Source organism: Rhipicephalus microplus, unplaced genomic scaffold (assembly GCF_043290135.1).
Source record: "Rhipicephalus microplus isolate Deutch F79 unplaced genomic scaffold, USDA_Rmic scaffold_121, whole genome shotgun sequence".
Classification (NCBI taxonomy): domain Eukaryota; kingdom Metazoa; phylum Arthropoda; class Arachnida; order Ixodida; family Ixodidae; genus Rhipicephalus; species Rhipicephalus microplus.
In genome coordinates, this window is record NW_027464693.1 from 497,937 (window position 1) to 523,999 (window position 26,063).

Here is a 26,063-nt window from a genome sequence, read left to right on the forward strand (position 1 = left end):
TGGCGGCCAAACTGCGTCGTCTTCCCTTCTTGCCGAGGTAACAAGTCGCGGATGAGCTGCAACGACTAGAGTTGAGTGTCATCATTGAGAGGGTGGATGCTTTGGACTGGGTGTCTCCCTTGGTCGTCGTCCTCAAGAAGGACAATTCCATCCGACTGTGCGTCAATCTCCATGAGCCGAACAAGGCTACTGTGGTGGACGGGTTCCCTCTACCCCACATCGAGGAACTCTTACAACAGTTAACAGTATTGCATCCGCATACCATCAGGTTGAGTTAGCGGAGGAGAGTCGTGACCATACTACTTTTCTAACTCATCAAGGGCTTTACAGATTTCGCAGAGTGTGCTTCGAGCTGGCATCTGGGCCAGCTATTTTCCAAAAAATTATGAGCGATGTACTGAGAGGTGCCCAGGTGTTGTCTGTTACTTAGACAACATTTTAGTTTGGGGCGGTAATCGGGAAGAGCACGATGTGCACTTGAAAGGTGCCTTGTCTAAAATAGATCCCTGTGGCATGAAGCTTAATGACAAGTGTGTATTTGGTGCTACTGAAATCGCATTCTTAGGTCATAACATAAGTGCTCGCAGGTTATCGCCGGTTGAGTCTAAGGTCGCTGCCATACTTGATACCCCTGTTCCCACTGATGTTAAAAATCTCCAATCCTTGGCATTGGTTGGATATTACGCAAAGTTTCTACCACATTATGCTGATGTTGTTGAGCCTCTGCACCGCATGCTCCAGCAAGGTGAGTTTTAACTGGTCTGCTGAGGTCAATGCCAGTTTCAACCAGATTAAAAAACTCTTGCTGACCGCCCGGTCATAAATATTTTTGATAATCTTTCGGTGGTGGTTCCAATGTCGGCATCCAATGTCGGCATCAAAGCAGTGCTCCAACAACAAAGAGGAGATCAGCTGCTAGCTGTTGTTTTTGCATCTAGAACATTGTCCTCGGCGGAACGCCAGTATTCAGCAGGAGAGCATGAAGCTCTTGCTTGTCTGCGGTAGAAAAATGACATGTGTATCTTTGGGGTTGGCATTTTACATTAAGAACTGACCACCAGGCTTTAACTACAAGTGTTGAAGATTGGGCGACTTGGTTCGTCGTACTTGAACTGGTATAGCGCATTACGGGGAAGAAGAAACGGCCGAGCAGACCGACACAAGACGACAGAGCGCTAACTTCCAACTGAGCTTTATTGTCAAACTGCATCAAATATGTAGACCGGCGCAAGCATACAAAACCACCCTAACGCAACGACAAGATAACACACAACATCGCACCCTCACATATCACAGATTCATAGGCGGTTAATCTGATTAAGGAAGGCCACTTCATGTTCAGATAAAACCAAAGAAGGGGCGCTAATACACGTGCTGCCAGCTCTTGCTATACAATGCGCTTCTATAATTTCTCGAGTTAATTGTGACGGGTGCTATTTTACCACTTCACATTGATCAAACATGGGGGTACATCCACAATCGCGGCAGTGTATTCCAATGTGGCCCTGGATTGCTTTGTGAACACTATAATGGTGCTCTTTTACTGACCGCTTTTATTGACTCGTGAGTTGCCAGTTGACAATAGCTTACGCTTTTTAGATTTGAATTTAATTTTTTCACCTGACCATGCGTGCTGGCTATTTGAACCTAGAAATGGAAAACCCCTTTTACCCTATGACTCTTCCCATTCCAAGTTAGTTAAGCGCAGCATCACAAATCTTTCTCTCATCAATCCTCTTAGGAAATCGTGTCACCATGTCATGCAGCGCAGCTTTGCAGCTCAAGTTGAAAGGCTTTTGAGTGCTGGGTACCCAGCTATCCTACTAGCATCTATAGCTGAAAAGCTATTAAAACAGATAAAGAAAGGCTACAACTGCGAGGCTCAGCCGGAATCTAACGACCGAAAAAGACCCGTAGTTTTACCCTACGTGCATGACATTTCCCACCGGCTAAAAAAGATAGGGGAGAAATGCAGCGTCAAAGTGGTGTTTTCAGCGCCGGATAAGTTACAGCGGCTTTGCAAAGCATTCAACCCTCTCAAATCACGTACCACTGGTTGCGCAACTAAGCACAAAACTCTGTGCCGTGTGTAGCGGGGGTTGTTTACGTGATTCCATTCTCATGTGGTATGTGGTATTTCAGCCAAACGGGGCGATGCCTTAATGAAAGGCTAAAAGAGCACCATTATAATGTTCACAAAGCAATCCAGGACCACATTGGAATTCACTGCCGCGATTGTGGATGTACCCCCATGTTTGATCAATGTGAAGCGGTAAAAAAGAGCTGGCAGCACGTGTATTAGCGCCCCTTCTTTGGTTTTATCTGAACATGAAGTGGCCTTCCTTAATCAGGATAACCGCCTATGAATCTGTGATATGTGAGGGTGCGATGTTGTGTGTTATCTTGTCGTTGCGTTAGGGTGGTTTTGTATGTTTGCGCGGGTCTACATATTTGATGCAGTTTGACGATAAAGCTCAGTTAGCGCTCTGTCCTTTTGTGTCGTCGGTCTGCTCGGCCGTTTCTTCTTCCCCGTAATGCGCTATACCAGTTCAAGTACAAGCTTTAACTACTTTGTTGTCAGCTGGCGCGGGGCGGGGCGAAGCCCCTGGTAAACTTCGTGATGGTGCGCTTGGCTGTTATAACTTTTCTGTACAATATCGCAAAGGTGCCGATAATTCGTAGCGGACGCATTATTTCGGCTGCCAGTCCAGCTTCCACCAGCACAGGCGCTAGAAGAAGATAATTTCTTTAGTTGCTGCATGCTTAAATAAGGAAGAATTACAGACAGCCACTGCTAATGATGGTACCTTACAGCAGCTTATTCAATACATTGCTGAAGGTGGGCCTCTAAAGAAGCATTTGACTTCAGTACTTGTACCTTACTTTGCAGTGAAAGACGAACTGTCTTATGCAGATGAGCTTATTTTTCATGGGGAATATGTTACAGTTCCAGAAACTTGCCGGGGGCAATTGATTCAGTTAGCCCATGAGAATCATCCAGGCATGATTCGTACAAAGCAGCTGCTTCGTGACAGGTATTGGTGACTGTGCATTGACAAACAAGTGAAAGGTTTGGTTCGGAACAGTTGCATCTGTCAAGCTGCCGACAAATCGGCGAAACCTGTCCTTGCACCGCTACAACCAGTTCTTTTTCCTGAGAAACCGTGGGAGAAGTTACGCATGGACATTATTGGTCCTCTTTCAAATGTTCCCTTAGATTGTAGCTTTGCAGTCACTTTGACTGCCTATTACTCCAAATGGCCTGAGGTTTGTTTTGTTTGAGACGTTGCATCTGATGCAGTCATCATCTTCTTAACTTCAGTCTTCTGCCGTGAAGGGTTTTTAGCATGCTTATTAACAGACCACGACCCCAGTTTAGGTCTCGTCAGTTTGAAACTTTTCTTTACGAACGAGGTATTCAACACCTCTGTTTTTCCAACTACTATTCTGAAGCCGATGGGCAGGTCGAGCAGTTCAACAGGGCCCTGAAAAAGTACATTCAACTAGCCCAACTAAAACACCGTCCTCTAAAGAAAGCAACTACGGAGTACTTTGGTAGTTACCGTTTTTCTGCTCAGGCCACTACGGTATTGTCCTCCGCGATGTTACTTCATAAGCATCAACTTCGCACAGCGGTTGACATAACTGATCTGTTGTTGCCTTCTACTTTGAGGTCATTTTCGGACAATACCATAAGGACAAGAGTTTTTCATGGGCAGAAGTGCATGAAGAATTGTGTCGATCATAAGCGAGGAGCCAAACCTTCAGTCATTTAGGTTGGCCGAAGAATCAAAGTATGTGTTCCAGAGAAACAACACAAGTATAAAGGTCCGTTTACTGTTATGTCGGCAGTAGGATCCTAGACATTTGGACGCAGTGATGGATCGATTTGTAATGCTTCTGAACTTGTGATTGTCCATTCCGAATGGGAACCACTTACAGTCTTGCACCCTTCAATACCTTTGCAAAACCAGTGGCAATACTCTGCCTTGGTTCCACAATGGGCTCCTATCCCTATTCCTGCAGCATCACCATCTTTCCCTGGGGGAAATGGTATTCAGGCAACGGTTTCAAATCCGGCTGTGGTGCCCAGCCACCATCAAGTTTTACCGTGCACCGAGCATGCTTCAGAGTCCTTGGACTCGGGCTTTGTATCAATACTTGACAGACGAGCCCAGTCCCCATGCCAGTATTCTTCCTAACACTAATGAACATTCTTCCAAACCTTCAGGCTTCCATGTTTCGCATCCGGGTTCTCCGTCCCCAGCTACAGCTGAGAGATGCTTAAGCGAGTTGTAGGAATACTCAATGCTCTCAGCTGTGCCTGAGCAGCGCGTAAGCAAGCCAGTAGGCTCATCTTTACACACCGAACTTGCTGCTTTGCAAGGGAGCACTTCAGAGTGCAATGAGCTTCAGCGTTCTAAGCGTTCGCGTAAGAAACCATCCAGGTTTACAGACTTTGTGGCCCAAATTCTATTTTCTTACTCGTACGTTGGAATCTGTAACATACATGTTCATTGTCGTGTGGAAGCTGTGCATTGTTTATTGTATAAAGGTATAAAGGATACACTTTCATGCTGTGATTTTTGTTGTATATTGTCTGCATAAGTGCTTTCAGCCATGGTGCGCAGTGTACAGAGTTATGTTTTTTCTTCTCATGCCGCTTCTCTGTTATTCAATTAGTTACTTTAAGACAAAAGGAGTGGGAATGTTAAGGTTTGAAATACAGAAGTTCTGTGTCATTACATTCTTCTAAAATTGTATAAGGTCATAAAAGTTACTCAGGTTTTGTTAATCATTGTATAAGGATCTTAGAGCCACATGTCCTTTTCTTTCTAGGGGAATGATGTGGTGTTTCGGTTTAGTTTTCATGGTTGCCAGATTCGGTTTCATGTGAAGTGTTTTTGCCCTCAGGGGCACTACCCTGTGTATATATGCGCGGCATTGTAGATTATAAAGAAGTTCCTGCTTGGCTACTGGCTGCTGCGTACCTCATGTCGGCCGGCGCTTCAGCGCTGTGCCCAGTGTTCTCTGCGCGGCGTGTTCGCCACACAATACTACAATTTTCTTTATATTTCTTGAAAAGCACCACCTTCTCAGGCCGCCGGGTTTTCACAGTAAACATGACGTTCGACTGTGACGAGTGATTAGTGCGCGGCCGCAAACGCACTTTTTGGTTCTCCACAAAAAATATACTCATATAATATGAGATCATAAAATGAACACTGAACAACTGAAATGTCTGTCCCCATTCACATTGTTCGTGTATGTGCATTTCTAGACGGGTTGAGGTTGCGGGCAAACCGAACCCAAATTAGTAGCAGGCTGTGTGCTACTTAAGGAGCAAGACAAATGTGTGGAAGCTCGGTCTGTATAGCCTTGGCTCTAGTGCCACAATGAGTTGGCGTAATGCGTAGTGTATCTGCCTCATTATAGGGCATAAATTATTATGATACCTAAGTGTGCCCTGGTCATATAAGTCATAAGTTAGAGGTAATTCGGCAGCTACGAAAAAAGCCACTGAAGTAGGAAAAACTGCCATCACTCACGTTCCAGCAACCGCATCATTGCTGCTCTGCCCGCTGGCTTGAAGCTCTTGCCGAGCGGGCAATCGAACCCTGCAAGAAAGACCACTTGTTAGAATTAAGTGCTTCTTGGAAGAGCCCAAGAAGACCCTCTTGCAAGTACACTCAAACCTCGTTATAACATAACGAGATAAAACGAAATAATGGATACAAACAACAAAGTAAATGAAGTTCCCCTTGAAAGCTCCATTGAGAACCATGCATTTTAAACCTCTTTGTAATCAAGTAAAACTGACCGGTAAATGAATATAACGAACTAAATTAGTCTACAAAAAACTGACCATTGTGTGTTAAGTATATCATTTTCTGCAGAGTTTGACGCTCGTTCGGCGCGGCTCTTTTAAGGCTCCCTCACCAACCTAACAGTCACGCCACGCGCGGCCGAGAGAGTTGTCCTTTTCACACAGCCAGTAGATAGGATTGAAGCGCTCAGCGGGTCACATGACTTAGAAGCAGCGCCGCGGTGCAAAGCGATTTCCCTCTCACTAAAAAACACACGATGGGGAAGCTTCAGAAGACACAATCATTCATAAATCAGAGGACATCCGTCATTAATTGAAGCAATTTGTGATGCCTGTCCGCACACGTTTGGCTTGCAGCGAATCAATCCATTACGCACGCAGTTTGCAAAGCATGGTAGCGCGCACCTAAATCTAGCACCAACACTCTCTAAAAATGACGGCAACAACTGCGTCTTCGCTGCTACCCTCTGCACCAAGAAGGAGCGTATGCAGATAGAAGCAGATCAGCATTAGAGAGAAAGTCAACTCCCCACGACAGCTTTCTTTTCTTTCTTTTTTCTTCTCTCTCCGCGCACAGCCTTGAAAGGAGAAGAGTCTCTACGTGCAGAGACGAAAAAGGCAGAAGCGTGGCACAGGCACCGCCGCGGGATTGGGCATGGTGCTGAGAACATTTTAGGAGCGCGGTATGCTGAAATTACAGTGCGTTTTGTCCCATTGGGATACATATAGCATTGACGGGACCACAGCGCGTGTTCGAATTAAGCGAGATCGAATAATGAGATTCGACTGTGTTTATTTTCCGTCGCACGCGTGGTCGTGTAGTGGTACATCGGGCCACGAGGCAGTTTCCTTCTTTGCATGCTTATAGGTGTGCGCCCATCCGAGCAAACATTGCCACAAGCTGTTATAATGAATATAACGAAATAATGAATACAGTGAAATCTCGGTAGAACAAACCCCACACTAACAAACTTTTCAGATTAACAAACTTTTAAAAATCCTGCGCTGACTGCTAATAGATTCAATGTAAAACTATTTCACTAAGACATACTACAGAATACCGAACTTTTCAGAATAATGAGCCATAATTTAGTTCCACGTTATATTAACAACGCCTCAGTACTACGAACTTATGTACTGAAATCCGTCGCGACCACTGGAGGGATACGCAAGCAGACGACAAAGCGAACGATCGCCCTGCTTTTCGCAAGACGCGCGACGGTGTGCAGGGAAAAAAAAAAGGCGACTTTCCTTTCTTTCTTTCCTTCCTTCCTCTTGTTGAAACGCCGACGCTGCAGGTTTACAAGTGAGCACAGAGGCGAGGACAACACGGGAGGGCAAGGTCAGCGAAACAGAGTGAGAGATGCGGAGCAGGAAGCATGAGCGCAGAAAACCCGAGACAGCGGGAAAGCAGAAAACAAAACGCGAGAAATTTCCTTTTTTTTAGCACCTTTTTTTTTTCTTCGAAAGAGGCGATGACAGCCGTGACGCTTCAGGTTTTTCTTTGGAGGCCTTATTTTTCAGTTGTGTTCATCTCTTTTTGGTGATTACTTATCGGGTTCGCAAAGCAAGCCTGCGTTCGCTCTGCGGTGATACTACAAATGAGTTCATCTCTTCTTGCGATGAAGAAGCGGATGCAGTTTTCGCTAAGCGAGACAATGAATATTCTTCAGCAACAGGAAGGCAAAAAGTAGGCTGTTGTGACCAAAGAACCGAATTGCACCACAGGAATGTGGATGAGCTTGAGGCCTTCGCGCTGCAAAATTTATGCTGCTCGCGTCAAAAAAAAAAAAAATCACAAACTTTTTTGAAGTAAACGTGCATTTTCTGGTGTTTGCTTGTCCATTTTTTTTTTTTTCTCGTAAAAAACAAGTTCAAGGACCCACCGCTGTAAAGGTAAGTCATTCTGGTCGGTGAAAAATAAGTATTTATGATTAATTTTCGAGCTTTCACTATAACGACCTTTCAAAATAACGAACAGATTTCCGCAGTCCCCTGAAGTTCGTCATACCGAAATTTCACTGTATAACGAAATAAGTGCGGCTCCCTTTCAACTTGCTGACCTGTAGGTCGGGGGATCGAATTCCGGCTGCGGCGGCTGCATTTCCGATGGAAGCGGAAATGCTGTAGGCCCGTGTGCTCAGATCTGGGTGCAGGTTGAAGAACCCCAGGTGGTCGAAATTTCCGGAGCCCACCACTACGGCGTCTCTCATAATCATATGGTGGTTTTGGGATGTTAAACCCCACATATCAATCAATAAATCATCAATCCCCTTCAACTTCGTTATAACAAGGTTTGAGCGTAATTGACGCAGTGAATTACAGAAACACAGTTCATACAATGAGATATGCTATTAGTGAAAGTGCAGCATTTTCATATGCGAATACAATCCAAATTTGGCTCTAATTTAGATGTAGAAAAAGGCAATACTCAATGCAGTAGCTATATAATTAGGGTCAGCGAGTATGTAGCAAAAGGTAGAGTAACAACGCAAGCAGAATTGCTCTTTCATGATCACTTATATTCATTTATACAGACAACAGTAGAATTTATTTCATTAACACACAATCAGTATGCGAACAAAATCCACAGACTGGATAAAATAATTAGAGTATTGAATATAAAATACAAAAGAAGCACAATGGGTTACCCGACGACTCCATCCTCCCGAATGCAGGAGGTGAAAGAGCATCACGATCGTGTGCAGCACACCACCGCCATTTTTAGAGTTTTCTTTGCATTTTGCTTTTCTGCGTTTTTGAAGCGAACTGGGTGAAAACTCGTCTGTAAAGCCAAGTCTTTACAGACCGAGGCGGGCCACATCCACGTCGGTACTGTCAGGCCAAGCTGACAGTACCGGGCATTATGGCTCAGCCTGACATCATGGACTATCATGGATCTTCTGGACTGCCCATAGTTGATCTAGATAACACGCGCTTTGTACCATCTTCTGCCAGTAAAACCAATGTTCTTCGGGGTCAGCAAGAGTCGCGGGACAGCCCCCCAGCATGTGTCTAATTCTAATCATGCCATCGTACGTATCACACGTATCACACTCGCCTAGAATTTCACTATCAGGGTGAATTTTATTTAGAAAATACATAGTTGGGCAAGTTCTCGTTTTGCAGTAAATGTAGCGTGACTGCGTGAGCCCTTTTCAACATTATGTGTGGCAGTGGGAATCGCCTATGCCCAAAGTAATAATATTTTGTGATGTCGTATGTGATTAAATGAACTTTATGATCCCCGGAATAGCGGTAGGCGTCGGGTTGGGTCTCACCAGCACTGGAGTCCTCGTACCACGTCATCCGCACCCCTCGTGGAGCTTGACCTGGGTCTCGTCCTTTTGTCCCATATGGGCAAGAAATCATCGGATGTCAGCATTGATAGCCTTGACTTCATCAAAATGCTTGATTGGGCTGGTTGGTGCTCTATTCTCGACTCTTCTATCCAGTCCTGTCGTTTGCGCTGTTAAGCACTTTCTTCGTCAGCATCGACTTCGTTCATAAGTTTAACCACAGTCCTTAAAACCTGGCCCCTGTCAAAGCTCGTGTCGTAACCTGACAGTCCTCCAAGAAAATAGCCTGTCATCGTCTCTTGTGAACCTGGCTGCGCCTAGCAAGTTTTCCAGCACTACACACGTTGAAGTGCTTCTTCAGCATCGTCTTCAACAAAACATAAAAGCTGCTGCGCAAGAACAAAACCTGCAACAACATCGCTAGTCTTCGGTGGCAGTTCGTTTCTATATCGTCATCTCCTAGCCGAACCGTCTGCACAATTCTTCTGTTCATTAGTGGACTGCATGCATGGACAACAGATTTTTCAGAGCAGACGTCACTAAGAACGGCCCCAAAACTACCGTGATTGCGTTCACGTGTTTGCACTAGATGAAATTCGAGAGCTAGTTAGGCTTACTGCCATACCTTCGCGCGATGTATTCCTTGTCAGTGCCTGTTGATTCATCATCACCGTGCTGCGAAGCCGCTACCTCTACGCATAATAAATTGATGTGCTTTTAGCATGCCTGTCAGGCACTTCAGATGCAATTGAACATTTTGGCCCCCGTCGCTTCCGAGAAGTCGGCAGTAGAGCCAGCAGTTTTCACAATGCTTTCCTAGTTTTTGTTTGCTGCACAGTCAGGTATGTTGGGCAGCCCCGGTAAAACTGCAGGTACAGCCACCTGAGTGAGAACACGTTTTTTTTTGGTGTGTGCAACAGGACGTTTCTCTTGTATTTTGAATGATATGTGGTAGAGATTGCTTCTTCCAGGAACTGCTTCGCGCATGTATGGTCAGCAGGCTGAAGCTTCCGTCAGCTTTCGCAATCACCCACCGCCCGTTATCCTAGCGTTCTGGTTTACACGGAGCCTTGAAAAGCGACACACGCTCCGTACAAGTTCGATACCCCGACTTACAATTCAGAAAGAAACACCACTTGCCCCTTTCAAGGCGCAGCCAGTGACAAGGCCACTGATGTGTACTAGGAGTCATAAGCCGCGTCGAAGTACACATGCACTAAAACACAGGCAGGGCTTACGGGCACAGGAAAATGTGTGACTAGATCCCCAAATCCCATGCCTGCAAACCTTTCAGGAATATGTTCTTTCGCGCTCAAATACCTGGCGCCCCATACAGTAGCATCATCTCAACTCGCGTGACAGGAACTACTCGTACCTGAAGGTCATCGGCAAACACAATCTGCCTTTGCTCCCTTCTTGCGCGGAGTAGCAATTGTCGACACCTTGCTTATTCTTACACCGTGATCATGGCTCACATCATATAGCTAAGAAGACATGCCCTGGCGGTGCCCGATCTTACCCTGTAGTAATGTCACCAAGCTGTCCAAAAGGGAGTTTTTGCAAAGGACACATGGAACATACCAGCAGACTGTACATACAGGTTTGCAGTTGAAACAGGCAAGGGACAATTATTTTTCTTGCAGGCAACAACTTTTTGTCAACTTCATCACAATTGACTGTGTAATATTCATGTGTTGAATGAATCAGTGATGTTGCAGCACCTGAACTGACTTTCTGAAGTTCCCTTATGCATTGCATTTACAATAAAATATTGTGAGGAACCGGTTTATTCGGCCAGGCTCGAGCTCAATCACGCCGGTGATGATATTCTTAGATGAAGAAGATGTACAGGTGATGATGATTACAAAGAGAATAAAGAGTCATTCGCTTGTCGCGCTCACACTAATTCCCCCGCGCGGTGAAAGCGGCCGCCTGGTCGCTTGACAGTATTATGAAATGCGTCGCGCATAAGGCTTTAAACGAGATACGTGCACCATCTCTGTTCCTCGGCAACGATGATCAGGACTAGCGCTAAGAGGGGAAACGCGGTAATTGACAGGAGATGTCTGTTCGACCACCGTGTATGGCCCAATGAAGCGACTGATGAATTTGTCGCATAGGCCGGGGACGCGTAGTGGAGTCCATAGAAGAACTTCGTCACCAGGGGAAAAACTCACAACACGGCGAGACGAGTCGTAGCGAGATTTTCGAGTGTCTTGAGAGAGGCCGGTGTTAACACGGGCCTGGTGACGGCAGTGTGCGAGACGAGATAGGAATTCTTCAGAGAAAGGAGCCGTCGAGGGTGCAGGGGCGGAAAGGAAAGAGACATCCAGAGCGAAACTCGGCGAGCGACCATGGACGAGAAAAAATGGAGAAAAGCCGGTAGTGCGTTGAGCAGCCGTATTATAGGCGAATGTCACGAAGGGTAGAATTGCATCCCAGTTCGTGTGGTTGGGGTGAATGTACATGGCGATCATGTCCGATAGGGTCCGATGAAACCGTTCAGTCAATCCGTTGGTCTGCGGGTGGTAGCTAGAAGTGGTCTCGTGAACAGTGTTTGAGGCACGCAAAACTTGCTCGACAATGGAAGATAGGAAGACTTTGCCACGATCACTGAGGAGAATGCGTGGAGCTCCATGACGCAAAAAGATGTGGCGAAGAAAGAAATCGGCGATCTCAGTGGCAGTCCCAGATGGTATAGAAGCTGTTTCTGCGTAGCGGGTAAGGCGGTCGACTGCCGTGACAATCCAGCGATTCCCATTGGATGATATAGGAAGAGGGCCATACAAGTCGATTCCAACGACTTCAAAAGGTGAGGCGGGACAAGGAAGAGGTTGCATTTAAGCCAGCCGGAGCAGTTGTCGGTCGTTTTCGCCATTGGCAATGGACACAGGAGGCGACGTACTTAGCGACGGCTGAAGAGAGGCCAGGCCAAAAACAACGACTTCGTATTTTGTCGTAAGTCTTGTGGTAGCCTAGATGAGCAGCGGTTGGATCATCATGAAAGGCTTCCAGAACTTCGTGCTGCAGAGAACGTGGGATGACGGGTACCCACTTGTTGCCATCGATGTGGTAAACGTAGCGACATAAAGCATCACCGACAAGCTTAAATTGTTTAAGTTGTCGACGGAGTCTGGCGTTTGAAGGAGTAGTAGAGCCGGTCAAGCGGTCAACAATGGTGCGGCAGTATGGGTCGACACGTTGTTGTGAAACAAGGACGGATAGGGTGGCAGGTGATGAACTTAGCGCTGCGATTGGAGAGGTGCTGTTGTTTTGGAGTATCGATGGTGAATTGCTTCCGCTGGGCAAAGGACAGCGCGATAGAGCATCAGCATCTTGATGCTTCTTCCCAGATCTGTAGGTGACATCGAAATCATACTCCTGTAAGCGAAGCGCCCAGCGACCAAGGCGACCCGATAAGTTTTTCAGCGATGAAAGCCAGCATAGGGCATTATGGTCGGTCACGACGGTAAAATGACGGCCGTGAAGATATGGTCGGAATCTTTGCACTGCCCAAACAACAGCAAGGCACTCCTGCTCTGTGATAGTGTAGTTCTTTTCTGGAGCGGTAAGAGCACGACTTGCGTAAGCCACGACGCGTCCGCGTGAGTTTTTGTCACGCTGCAAGAGTACCGCACCGAGACCATGACTACTTGCGTCGGTGTGAAGGATGGTGGGTGCGGTGGAATCGAAGTGGCACAGTACCGGATCCGACGTGAGGGCTTGCTTCAATGCCGTGAAAGCGCTTTCGCAGTCTTCGGACCAAATGAAGGGGACGTTCTTTGCGAGGAGTTGATGGAGCGGAGACGCAAGCTCCGTGAAACCACGTATGAAGCGCCGGAAGTAAGAAGATAACCCAAGAAAGCTGCGCAGGTCCTTCTGACGTAGTGGACGAGGAAAATCGAGGACAGCGGCAAGCTTCTCGGGGTCGGGCCGAATTCCTTCTTTGCTGACAAGGTGGCCGAGAACCTTGATTGTCTTGCTAGCAAAGGTACATTTCTTGGTGTTAAGCTGTAGACCAGCTTTTGCAAGGCATGTGAGGACTTCGTCAAGACGTTGTAGATGCTGCGAGAACGTGGATGAAAACACTACTATGTCATCGAGATAGCACAGACATGTTTTCCATTTCAAACCACGCAATACGCCGTCTATCATGCGTTCGAAGGTGGCGGGCGCATTACAGAGTCCAAAAGGCATCACATTGAACTCGTACAACCCACCTGGCGTTGAAAAGGCGGTCTTCTCTTTATCAGACTCCGACATTGGTATCTGCCAGTAGCCTGACCTAAGGTCGAAGCTGGAAAAATACTCTGCGCCCTGTAATGAATCCAGTGCATCGTCGATCCGAGGGAGGGGATAAACATCCTTGCGCGTTATTTTGTTTAGCGCACGGTAATCGACGCAGAAACGCACTGTCCCATCTTTCTTTTGAACGAGAACAACTGGGGATGACCAGAGACTCGAGGAAGGACGTATGATGTTACGTCGTAGCATGTCTGAGACGTTTTCCTCGATCTTGCGTTCTGCCTGAGACACACGATATGGACGCCGATGTACAATACGAGAGCCGTCAGTCTGGATGCTGTGAGTAGCGGCGGTAGTCATGCTGAAAGCGGGCGAGTTCACGTCAAATATAGAATGGTGTCTATTTAACAGGGCGAGCAAATCTTCAGTTTGATCAGGTGTTAAGTCATTGCTTATTGTCGCCGACACAGGTGTGGCAGAGGCATAGAATGGCAATGATTGCGACTTCGGAACATCGTTGTGGTTGTTGTTCGGAAGAGTAACAATCGCAACAGGCTCACTGTCGACCGCGCAAGATACTGTTGAGCCACAGGGGAGCAGTACACACTCTGACGTTTGATTTATGGCGGTTAGGTACGTACACCCATCGAAGAAACGAATAAGCCCCGGTGTGATCATAATGCCCCTACGTAGGGTATGACCGTAAGGGAGAATTAGTACGTCGCCATCCACAATGTCAGTGCAATTAACACTTTTAATTTCTTCGATGTATGGCCGAAGTACGTAATCTGACGTGGTGACAAGTCCGATGCGTCCACCTTGTTCAAGCGGAGAAGAGTCAGTGGCGTTTAGATGCAGGAGGCGCTGATCACATGATATGAAAGCGGACGCAGAAGACAAGAAATCCCACCCAAGAATGAGAGCGTGGGTGCACTCACGAAATACCGCGAAAACAATGTGATGACGAATGCCTTCTATGCAGACACGAACGGTACACTGTGCAAGTGAACGAATGAGAGCGTTGGTCGCCGCACGTAGAGGTGGGCCGCCAAAAGGTGTGGCGACTTTTCGAAGGCGGGAACAAAAATCAGCACGAATATGTAATCGAAACGGCAGCGCCAGTGTCTACAAGAGCCTCAACACGTACATTTTCTACGCTGAGGTGCGTAGTAAGGTGGTGCACGCACTGGCGGTGATAACGAAGCCACAGGTGTATGGTCTGCTGTTGTAGGCACAGAAACGGTGGGTGCGGCAGAGAGCGCGGCAACTTCGGCGTACGTGCGCGTCTGGCGCACGCAGGGACTGTTGGAACACGTCACATGCGATGCGGAGGCGATCTCTTGTTTAATCAGGTCTCGCAAGCTATCTTTTTCAGGAGGTGAAGTAACTTCCGCAGCACAGGAAGAGCAGCGCCCGTGCAGCTCTTCACGAACGATGTCGCGAATAAGCGCACGCAAGTTGAGGGGTGCAGGCAAAGGAACGTCGGTGGCATCGTAGCAAAGGCGAAGAGACTGAAGCTCATCAAGTCGCTGACAGATGGTTATCACGTCCTGGGTGGTGGCAGGATTTTGCGTGGCGAGGGCGTGAAAGGCGACGGTGTTAATGCCTTTAATAATGTGGCGTATTTGGTCGTTTTGAGACATGCCGGTGTTAACGCGCTTGCACAGTGCAAGGACATCCTCAATATAAGAGGTGTAAGATTCACCCGGCAGCTGCGTGCGTTGAGCGAGTTTCTTCTTTGCTGCCTCAGTGCGAACTGCAGGGGCACCAAATACCTGACGAATTTGCTGCTCGAAAGTGTCCCAGTCGGGAAGATCTGGGTGGTGGTTCCAGAACCAAGTTTTCGCAACATCGGACAAGTAAAATGGGACGCTGCGCAACTTGTGTGGATTGTCCCACCTGTTCAAATCGCTGACGAGGTCGTAGTTCTTGATCCAGTCTTCGACATCATCGCCTCGGATACCGGAAAACACAGGTGGATCACGCAGGCGAGTGTTGTTGGACGGAGCGGGTGGCGGTGGCTGCAGTAGGACGGCGACGTTGGATGGGCCAGGGTTTTCTTGGGCCGCCATGGCAGGGGATTGTACGCGACGACCCGAGCGGAGCTCCAGCGAGAACGGGCGAGAGGACTTGAGGGAACGAAAAGCACAGTCCACCACTTGTAAGGAACCGGTTTATTCGGCCAGGCTCGAGCTCAATCACGCCGGTGATGATATTCTTAGATGAAGATGTACAGGTGATGATGATTACAAAGAGAATAAAGAGTCATTCGCTTGTCGCGCTCACAATATTTACATAAACAAATAAGGTTATTATAACACTTACATGTCTGTGTAGAGGAGTCCTTCACTTCATGGCGCTGAAGGCCTCCTATAAAGATACACAAAAGAAAGAAAAATTTCAGTACATCTATTCGTTCAAATATATCTAGCATATTATTACCACACACGTAATTTAGGTATGTGCATCTGTGCAGCAGGGAACAGGGAGGTGACAGAAGAAGAGCATGTTCAGCTATTGGCAAAGGTATCCGGTGCACATTCATTCTACACCTTCAAGCCGATTGTTACGTCGCCTCTGAATAAAATAAACCCTTCTTTTGGACATAATTGAGTAGTGGAGGTGCTGGGTACAAAACATACGTACCACAGAGCCACAGCTGTTTGAACTTCACCGGAGCCGTCGTCTTGCTGGTCTGCCATTGACAACAGTCGTCATGGCCTAGTGCAAGGGTCAAGAATCAACCGCCTCAACTATGCACAGGCCTACGCCGACTAGGCCTTACTACACGGCGGCATTAGCTTCTTTGCAACAATCAGTATGTATGAAAGACATCAACAAAACTAAAACTCCGTGGCCACGTCATGACTCATTTGCGTCCAAGCAGAATTTCGGCCAACGCATTCAGCTCGGCCCTGCCACTCAGAGGCGGGCAGCCCCAATTCAGCAAGCTGATCGCCGACCCTTCACAACTGAGCGGTCTGCGCATTGGTTCGGCGAGTGTGCTTTACTAGTCTGCTACAACTGTGGCTCTTAAGTCCACACTACCAGGTATTGCAACTACCGGCAGCTACCGAGGTACGACCAATTGCCGAGATATAACCGGTCTAACATTACAAGAGCACAGGCATTCCCAGGAAGTGCATCTAACGAGACCCCAGGACCCCTACGAAACCAATCTCTGGCTTCTGACCGCAGTGTGACACCACCTCGTACCCCGCGCATCAACGGATCACCGTCTCCTCGGCGCACCCACTTCTGGCCTTCTCCGGAAAACTAGTCCGAGTGGCCGTTGAAGGTGATGTCTCTGGACAGTCTTCGATTTCAACAGAAATATCCTCTTTAGCTTCCATGTTTAAAAATAAGGTTTATGTGCTTATCGATGGTGTACCAACAATAGCCTTAGTGGACACAGGTGCTATCGGGTCAGTGATGAGTCTCGTGTTCACCTGCCTCCTTGAACAAAAAGTCATGTTTCGTTAAGACCGTGCTGATACGTTTTGTGGAATGAGTGGGAATGTGTTACAACCTGTTGGTGCGTGCACTATGACTGTTACTTTGGCGTATTAGAAATTTGTTGCAGAGTCTGCTGTTTTCCCTTGTATTACGCATGAAGTCATTCTGGACTGGATTTTCTGAAGATATGTGGTGTCACTGTCGATTCCCACGCAGGACAAATTACAGTAGACTTGTATGTCCCAGTTGCATTCATGAAGATTCCGCACTGTCAGGAAAGTGTCCTTTGCTTGTTCGTAGACACAACTGTGCCGCCATTGTCAGCAAATGTGTCCCTGTTGCCTGTTCCCCTGCAAGTGAGGAAACGTTTGACGCAACCATGGAGCCCATTCATCTCAGTTGCATAAATGAAACGTAGTGTTTAACGTCCTAAAACCACCATATGATTATGAAAGACGCTGTAGTAGAGGACTACGGAAATTTCGGCTACCTGGGGTTCTTTAACATGCGCCCAAATCTAAGCACACGGGCCTTTAACAATTTCACCTCCATCGAAAATGCAGTCACCGCAGCTGGGATTCGATCTCACGACCTGTGGGTCAGCAGCCGAGTACCTTAGCCACTATACCACCGCGGCAGGGCTCTCAGTTGCACAAAGCAGACTGTTTCAATTATCTACTGCATGCTATCCAATGCGCAAGTGCGTACTGGTTTATGGGTGATCAACTGCTCTGATGAACCGACAGTGCTGCCGGAGGGTCCGAAACTTCCAGAGATTGATGAACATCAGGTATTCTCCTTTGGCATCCTTTCAGAGAGCAGTTGATTTCCCAGATTGGACCCATTGCCATAATCTGCACGCCAGGGACACCATTATGGCTATGATCGATAAGCCACTGAGCACCAACGAGCGTAATGAACTGGGGAGTATTCTGCGCAAACACGCCGGTCTCTTCGATTTCGCACAGCTACACACTCCGTCATTCCCTGCTTCTCGTATGAAGCACCGCATCGACAAGACGTCGCTGACAGAAACTATAACGTGTATTGCCTTCGGAACATGCAGTGATCAATGAATAGGTTTGTGAGACGCTCAAGAAAGATGTAATTCAAGAATCATGTAGTTCGTGGGTCGCTCCAGTAAGTCTAGTGAGGAAGAAGGATGGGAAATGGCGATATTACGTTGACTACCGTCATTTTGACGCCATCACCAAAAAAAAAAAGACATATACTTAGTCCCGCGAATCGACACTATTGACTGTCTTTCATCGGGCTCTTACTTTTTGATACCGGCAGATTACAATGCACTAAGAAAACAAGTAGAAAACGGCATTTGCCACACCAGATGGACTTTTTGAATTTAATGCGATGCCATTCGGGTTATGCAACATGCCTGCAACTTTTGAGCGCTTCATGGACAACATTCTACGTGGATTGAAGTGGCAAGTGGGTATGTGTTACAAAGACCATTTAATTTTCAAGTGCACCTTTTGTGAGGATAACACATGCTTCGGTCTCGTGTTTGACTGCCTAAGCAAAGCAGGCTTGGTGCTCAACTCAAAGAAATATCGTTTTGAGAGCGCCAAAGACTCGTCCTTGGATGATTTGTGGACAAAAAAGGCATACGACTGGATCCCGTGAAGACTGCCGCAGTGGAGGCGTTCAAGGAACCTCACTTGATGTAAGAACTGCACAGCTTTTTGGAGCTTTGTTCACACTTCCTTCGATTCATTCCCAGTTTTACAATATTGCGTACCTGCTCACGTGCCTGCTTCAGAAAGGGCCGCAGTTTGACTGGATCCCTGAATGTGAGTCTGCTTTATCCGAGTTGAAGTTTCTTTTGACGTCTCATCCAAATCTTCCACACCTCAATCCTCTGGCTACCAAGGAACTTCACACAGACGCTAGCAGTATTGATGTAGGTGCTGTCCTGATTGAACACTTGGATAACAAAGAACATGTCGTAGCGTATGCAAGTCCCTCGCTAAGCAAGTCCGAGCGTAACTACACCATCACAGGGCAAATGCCTCGCAGTGCAGCACTTCCAGTCCTACCTCTACGGATGCTTCTTTACCATTGTGACAGACCATCATTCTCTCTGCTGGTTGGTCAATCTGCGTGACCCATCTAGTCGGCTTGTGCGTTGGGCACTTCGTCTACAAGAATACGACTTCATGGTTTCCCATAAAAGCGGTCGATGTCACGCTGACGCAGATTGTCTTCCGCGACCACCATTTCCAACAACGGAATGTGAAACGGACAACTTCGACAACTACATCATATCACTGAACCAACTGTTTCCCGATACCTAGACCTTTAGGAATAAGATAAGTTTTGCAATAATTTTGCTGTCTGCTTTGCTGAAATATATACAGCTTTAATTATTATGAGACTCAAGCACTTGTGGAAAGTAGTTGGTAAAAACCAGTTATTGTTCACTTTGCATAAATTCCTTCGTTTTTTTTATATTATTGCGATAGCAATTATATGGACACTTTGGGCTGGATTTTTCCGCCGGCGTTGGCGTTGCCGTCACTCACCATATATGTATAAGTATCTATATATATGAAGATGCAAGAAAGAAAAAAATCCAAAAAAAAGACAAGGCGCGCGGAATCGAACTTGGGTCCTCTGCATCACGAGTGCGAGGCGCTAATCACTGAGCCACAGAGGAGCACGTCCTTCAACATTCAAACAACACTCTATCTATATCTACCACTTACCACTACTGATGGGCATCCCGTGGGAAATTATCGCGTCTTCAGCATTGCTAGCAAGATGGCGCAATGAGCGCACATCGCCACATCGCGCGGTGGCGCACGCTCTCATCTTTTTTGCGTACTTCGCCACGCTTAGAGAAGGGGAGCAATGATGCCCCCTCGTGCGCCCTTATTTCGCAGTGGGGAGAATCGTATGCCTTGGCTGGCCTTGGGCTTTACCTAAAAGGATTTTGTTGTAATTACCGGGTGCACCAAGGTCACTACAATCATTTCGAATCTCAGTTTTCGAAAAGCGCACACTCTGCAGACACAGCGAAGTAACAACTGAGATGCCTGTTTGCGTGCATCTGTACCTGTGAGTAGGATTTTTGCGTAATTTGCGCGGGAGAAAAGTGGGGCACAATTTGATCTGCATTCTATTCTGCGCGTGACCTTTCAAATTGTTGCTATCACGTTCATTGCTTTGCCTTTGCGGCAAAGCTGTGACTTTCTTCTTGGAAAGCACCACCTTTTTAGTGCGACAATTTTTCACAGGAACATGACGTTCTTGCGATGAGTGGTTAGCGAACGGCCACGAACGCGCTGTTTGGTTCTCCGCAAAAAATATTCTCGTAATATAATATTATAAGATGAACACTGAACAACTGAAATGTCACTCCCGATTCACATTGTTTGCGTATGTGCATTTCTAGATGCATTGACGATGTGGGCGAGCCAAACCCGATTTAGCAGCAGAATGTGTGCTACTTATAGAGCAAGAGGAATGTGCAGAAGCTTCAGACTCGCCTTATCCATACCTCTCACTGTAAATATATTAGAAAATGTTTTTCACCACCACCACCGTCTGTGTAGCCTTTTCTAGTACCCGGATGAGTTAGCATCATGCCTAGTGTATCCGCATTATTATAGGGCATGAAATATAGCGATATACAAGTGTCTCCTCGCCAGATAAGTCACACTTGTCTAGTACTAAGAAATTCGGCAGCTACGAGAAATGCCCCTAAAATAGGAGAAACTGCCATCACTCACGTTCTCGCAAGCGCATCTTTGTGTCCATGCCTGGCAAGAGAGTAAACGTTGGAGACAGTCCAGCAGACACTGCAAGAAAGACCACTTGTTAGAAATAGTGCTTTTCTGAAGAGCCCACGAGGACTTTCGTACAAGTAATTAACACAGTGAATTACGAAAATACACTTCATGTAACCAAATGTGCGGGTGCGTGATCATATAGAGGCACAGAGCAGTACTTCACCATTGCGCAGCACTTGCCGCGGAGACAAGCGGCCGCAGTTTTAAGAATCAAAATGCTATGCTTTTAAAATGAGCGTTAAAAGCAGACACCCAAGGTTATTATGAAAGCATCAATAGCCACCACACACAATATAACCAAGACACCCATGGTTATTATGAAAGCGTCAATAACCACCACACACAATTTAACCAATTGAACTACTACTTTGTTGAGTTTTCCCACGACTGTGGTTCCTACACTGCGCCGCGCCTCAAAAGTGCACAAAACCTCGAAGTGACATCATACAAGCCCGATTCGCAGCTCCGCCATAGATCGCACACCAGGCCAATAGTCCTCGCAGTCCTCCTGCACCAAGCTCATAACGTCACTAGCAGAGGCATTTCCCCAATTTTGCTTATGACAACCCCTTCAAAAGCAGCAAGCCCAATATGTTCTTGCTACCTTGTTTCGGGTGTCACCTGATTGTTATCTACAATGCAAAAAGTTTGGTTTTGCCATGGTCCTTTTTCCAGACACCGCATCGTATCATGCCTGTGACGATGACATTTCTAAAAATGTTTGAACTTTGGATCGGCAGCTGACAGCTGTGTGGCCCATTCTGTTGCACACGGTGCATTTTGCAATAACAGGTTGCATATCACCGAGAAAGCTTTGCTTCTCAGTACCGGGCACTTTCGCATGCTTATGAAAATAGAAGAAGTTTTAAAGACGATAGCCTTTCTTGGGGGCTTTCGACCCAAAAATTTTGGTCTGTCTGTGTCTGTACATTTGTCTGTTTGTCCACTCTTAACGGCACCGGTACTTGAAACAGCCGACTCCATCCACAGCGCCCACCAATGCTGCTCAAGGTTTAGCGTTTATACTTGTGCAATTGTCAATTAATAAGCAACTATTGTGCAAGTTTGGGGGCACCATAACACGTATATATTCTGCATGTACATCCTTTACTGGCATGTACATCTTTTACTAGAAAAGGCATACATAAGCAATTTTTAGAACCGTAGCACTTATCACGCAGCGCTGACCATGCAACGCTTGCACGGAACGGGGAGTTTCTAACGCTTTGCTAAGACGCGATGGTGGTGGCACCAACCCGTTGCCTTGCGTTCTAAACCTTATCACCTCTGCGACGGGCGCACACACCCGTCTCGGAGTCACGCGCTTTTTTTTTTAAGAACGCTGCCAGGTGGCGCTCATGTCTCACATGTGACTTGACTTGATGCACTTGATCGCCTCCGCTGCACGCTCCAGGCACTCTAACGCAGTGCCTCCAGAATACCATCCACCGATTTTTTTACGGAGAACATAAAATAAATTGTTCACTCTCTCCACACGCAAGACTATAGTCTTTCGACCACATTTGCAGATTACATGCATATACGGGGCCAAGTTTTTTCTGGTGCTGAACGTCTATAAATTCATCAGCTGCTTAGGTAGAGGTACCCAAGGTGGAGCATTTCCCTTTGCGGAAGCAAGTGACCAACTTCTTATACAATTGGACAAAAACTCCTTGACGCTCAACTCCTTGACGATCAACTAAACTCCTTGACGATCAACTCCTTGACGATCAACTAAACTAGACTATCGAAAGTACGGGGTCTCCGAGAGATCAATCCACCTATCAAAATGTCCTTTAATTCTAGCTACAAACTGTGTAGCTGTCTCTCCGTTCTATGGTTTTGACGCTCGGAAACGCTCACGATACTCTTCTGCCATGAGACGAAAATGCCGCAGAGGAGCTATCTTTACATGAGTATAATCTAGGCAGTAGTCAGAAGACAGTCTTCCATACACTTTCTCCTGTGAGGCACATGCTCAAGGCGATTGCACATTGTAATTTGTCCCAGCCTCGGCTTGTCCTCACGCATTCGAACCTCTTGAGGTACGCGTCAAAGTCGTCTCGGGCAATCTCAAACTGCAGGAGAAATCTCAAACTGCAGGAGAAAGATTTATGGAAGGGTAGCGCACTGCTTGTACTTCAGGTCATTCTCCCGGTGGCGTTCGGTACGCTGGTGCTGCATCTAGCTCGGCAAGCCTTATGCGTAGCGGAAGGCTGCGTTCCTCTGCTTTGGCTAGAGCTTGCTCAGAGGCCACGCGTTTGCCGGTATTTTTTCTCGCTCAACAGCCATCAGGTCGTGTTCTTTCGCCGCTTCATGCTCAGCCGCTCTATCATCTCGCTGACGATTTTCCTGCAGTCTCCTCCACCCTCTCAACTCTGCCTCTGACAAGCTCACTCGCTCCCCAGTTCCCTTAATTTATGCATTTCCATAGCATCTACAATGTGTCTGTGCCACAGAGAACAAGTTCGTCCTGTCCCGCGGATGCCAAAATGTCACGGTGTATTAGCTTCACCGTACGAGGTTCAAGAAATAAGGACAAAGTGGGCGTTTTAAGTAGCACCCACACATCCAAACATTTAATCTATAGAAGATCAACTCTGCTGAGAGTCAAACGGTGAGTCGTGAACGGTTGTCGTCGGGACCCCTCGTGACGACTCACGTACAGGTGAGCTCTGGGGCGGCCCGTGGACTTCTTGATAATTCAGAGCCACAAACTCTGAGGCACTAGGCGTCGGCAGGAACAGGGATTTGTTCTTCGCATCGCTGCCTCTTCCACCGAACGCTACGGTAATTGCTCGAATCTAACGCGCACCTTTTTTCCGGTTAAGCGAGTTCTTAAGTCGCATGCACGTTAGAATCGAGTACAAACAAAAAAATTGCGGTCAATCTATTGCCATCGGCAAATCCAAAATGGCCGCCCCCTACGTGCGTCGGCATGGCGCGTCGGCCATTTCTGCCTACGTGTTTCCCATGTGCGGCACTTCGTACGTGTGCTGAGGAGCTCGTCATCTAGTACTGCATTAGCATCGACGGCGTGGAAGGGCCAACTCTAAAAACTCGAGCGCACCACGATGCCGCTTTTAAAAGAAAAGTCATCGCGTGTGCAGAAACCGACGAAAATCGGGCCACATCACGGTCGCTCGGAGTTCCCGAAACGTGCATGCGGGACCGGCGGAAACAAAAGCAGAAGATTGTCGACAGCAAAGCTTCACGCAAAGGCTTCAGTGGACCACAGCAGGGTCGGTTTCGGCAAATAAAGAGCTGCTCGGCGAGTATGTGCTTGAGCAGCGAGCGGCACAGCGGCCCGTGACGACAGAACTGCTCCAAGTGCGGGCTATGCAATTAGTCTTAGAAAACGGTCTAATGCGGAGCCAGTTTAAAGCGAGCAGGTGCTGGCTAACTAACTTCATGAAAAGAAAAGGCTTTTTCCTCCGAAGGGGAACATGCATATGCGAAAAGTTTTGCGGAGGAGTACGATGAAAAGCTTCACAGTTTTCAGAGGTTCGTCCTAAACTTGCGGCGCAACAACGGCTACCTGCTTGGGCAAATCGGGAATGCCGATCAGACGCCTCTTTACTTCGACATGCCTGGCACCACAACCGTCGAGAAGAAGGGGGCGAAGCAAGTTCGCGTGCTGACATCGGTCCACGGTAAAACTACAGTGACGGCAATGCTCTGTTACACGTCAGATGGGCACAAGCTTCGCCCCTACCTCATATTTAAATAGAAGACGCTCCCGAAAGGAGTCGTTTTTTCGAGTGGTGTGATCGTGCGGGCCAGCGAGAAAAATGGGTGCGCGTTGCAATCGGTGTCTTACGTTTTTTTTTTTTTTTTTTTTTTCGCGGTGGAAATCGGGTGCGCGTTACAATCGAGGGCGCGGTAGATTCGAGTAAATACGGTACTTGCACCATGCGCTGCCCTTCCACTCCTGCCTTTTTATTCTCGGTGCTCCTGCCACGAGAGTTTTCCGCGTCTTTCATGTTTTTCTTTTCTTTTTGTAGTCTGTGTCACAGTGACTCAACAGCATTGTCGTCTATGTCGCTATCACTTCGCCGAAGTCTTTACACTCAAAACATGATACATCTACTGTGTCACAGTCTTTGCAAATCAGCATATTGAATGCATCATCGACGATGTTTTTTAATATGTGCGCTACCTTCTCAAACTCCCCCATGCCATCGTACGCTTTGCGGCAAAGGGCGAGCACATCCTGTATGTAAGACAGCTACGACTCCAATGACGTTTGAGTGCAAGATTCAAGCTCCTTCTTGGTCACTGCCTTCATGCCAGTAGATTTGCCAAACAGTGCATGCATCTTTTTTTTTTGCACGCTTTCCAGCTGCCAATTAACGCTTCGTGATTCTCAAACCACACTTTGGCTGTTCTCTTCAGATAGAATGATATGTTCACCAACATGAGTGTTTCGTCCCAACGATAATTCTTGCTTGTTTTGTTTGCTCATACACCGGCAACCATTCTTGAATGTCGACATTGCAGGTCCCGCAGAACACGCCAGGGTTTTTGAGCTGGGGCAGAGCAACTATCGTTGTTGCCATTGCAGCTGTGGAAGCGGGACTCTGTTGTGCCATCATTGAATAAACTAAGCTTCGGCCGCTGTGTAGCTTCGTTATACTGTCTTCGTACCCAGCACCTCCACCAGAATGTCCTGGGTTGCGAGTAAACAAAAGAAATGTATTTACAGATTGTACACAGAGTACACAGAGTCCTTCAGCCAAGATGGCAGACTGGCAACAACAACATGAGTCCTTTCCATCAAAGTCGTCAAAGTCGTCCTTAGCCCTAACTCCGCCAACAGCGAGACTGCAGGCAGGACCGACGAGCTAGCGCACTTGTGGCGATGTGCTTCTTCGCAAGCAACGAAGCGGTAAGGGACGGCACGATCAGATTACTACGAGTGGGCGCGTGGTCTACAAGCGCGGCGTGTCATCGGAGTTGGCTTTAGCCCTAGCTCTGCTGACAGCGAGACTGCGGGCAGAAACGACGCGCTAGCGCACTCTTGGCGACCGTGCTTCTTCGCAAGGAATGAAGCACATCACTCGCTACCTCCTCTGAACCACGTTTGGGCATTTTACGCATCGACAACAGACCACACAGTGAAGCTCGTCACCCCCCCCCCCCCCCCCAAAGCCAAGGATTGCTCCGAACAGCGGCTAGCAGTTTCGCGCATCGTCACTCGAAAATGCGATGCCAAGCGCAGTGTGCGCCGTGTTTTTGTCATCGTAGTTACACATTTTGGGCATCGTCACCGAACGCCGCCGGCAAGTGCATTACGCGCCGGCTGCACTGTCCACGCGGCCACGCACTCCACCGTCATATGGAGTGCTGTCAATAAGCTTTTGTGATGCGATTTAAACGTGCTTGGAGCCGTGCTTGATATCGCCACGAAGTGTATGAATGTTCGGA

The 26,063-nt window shown here is 47.4% G+C and overlaps 1 protein-coding gene across 1 annotated transcript in view; it reads right to left on the bottom strand.

Annotated features, from left to right (window-relative positions):
- Positions 1 to 26,063, bottom strand: part of LOC142790713 (uncharacterized) — a 110,925-nt gene that overhangs the window by 60,313 nt on the left and 24,549 nt on the right. Inside the window, exons 4-6 of the mRNA XM_075885332.1 lie at positions 20,577 to 20,645; positions 15,697 to 15,741; positions 5,550 to 5,618 (exon numbers count right to left, since the gene is read on the bottom strand). Coding sequence (XP_075741447.1) covers positions 5,550 to 5,618; positions 15,697 to 15,741; positions 20,577 to 20,645 — 183 coding nt within the window. The remainder of the gene's footprint in view (positions 1 to 5,549; positions 5,619 to 15,696; positions 15,742 to 20,576; positions 20,646 to 26,063) is intronic.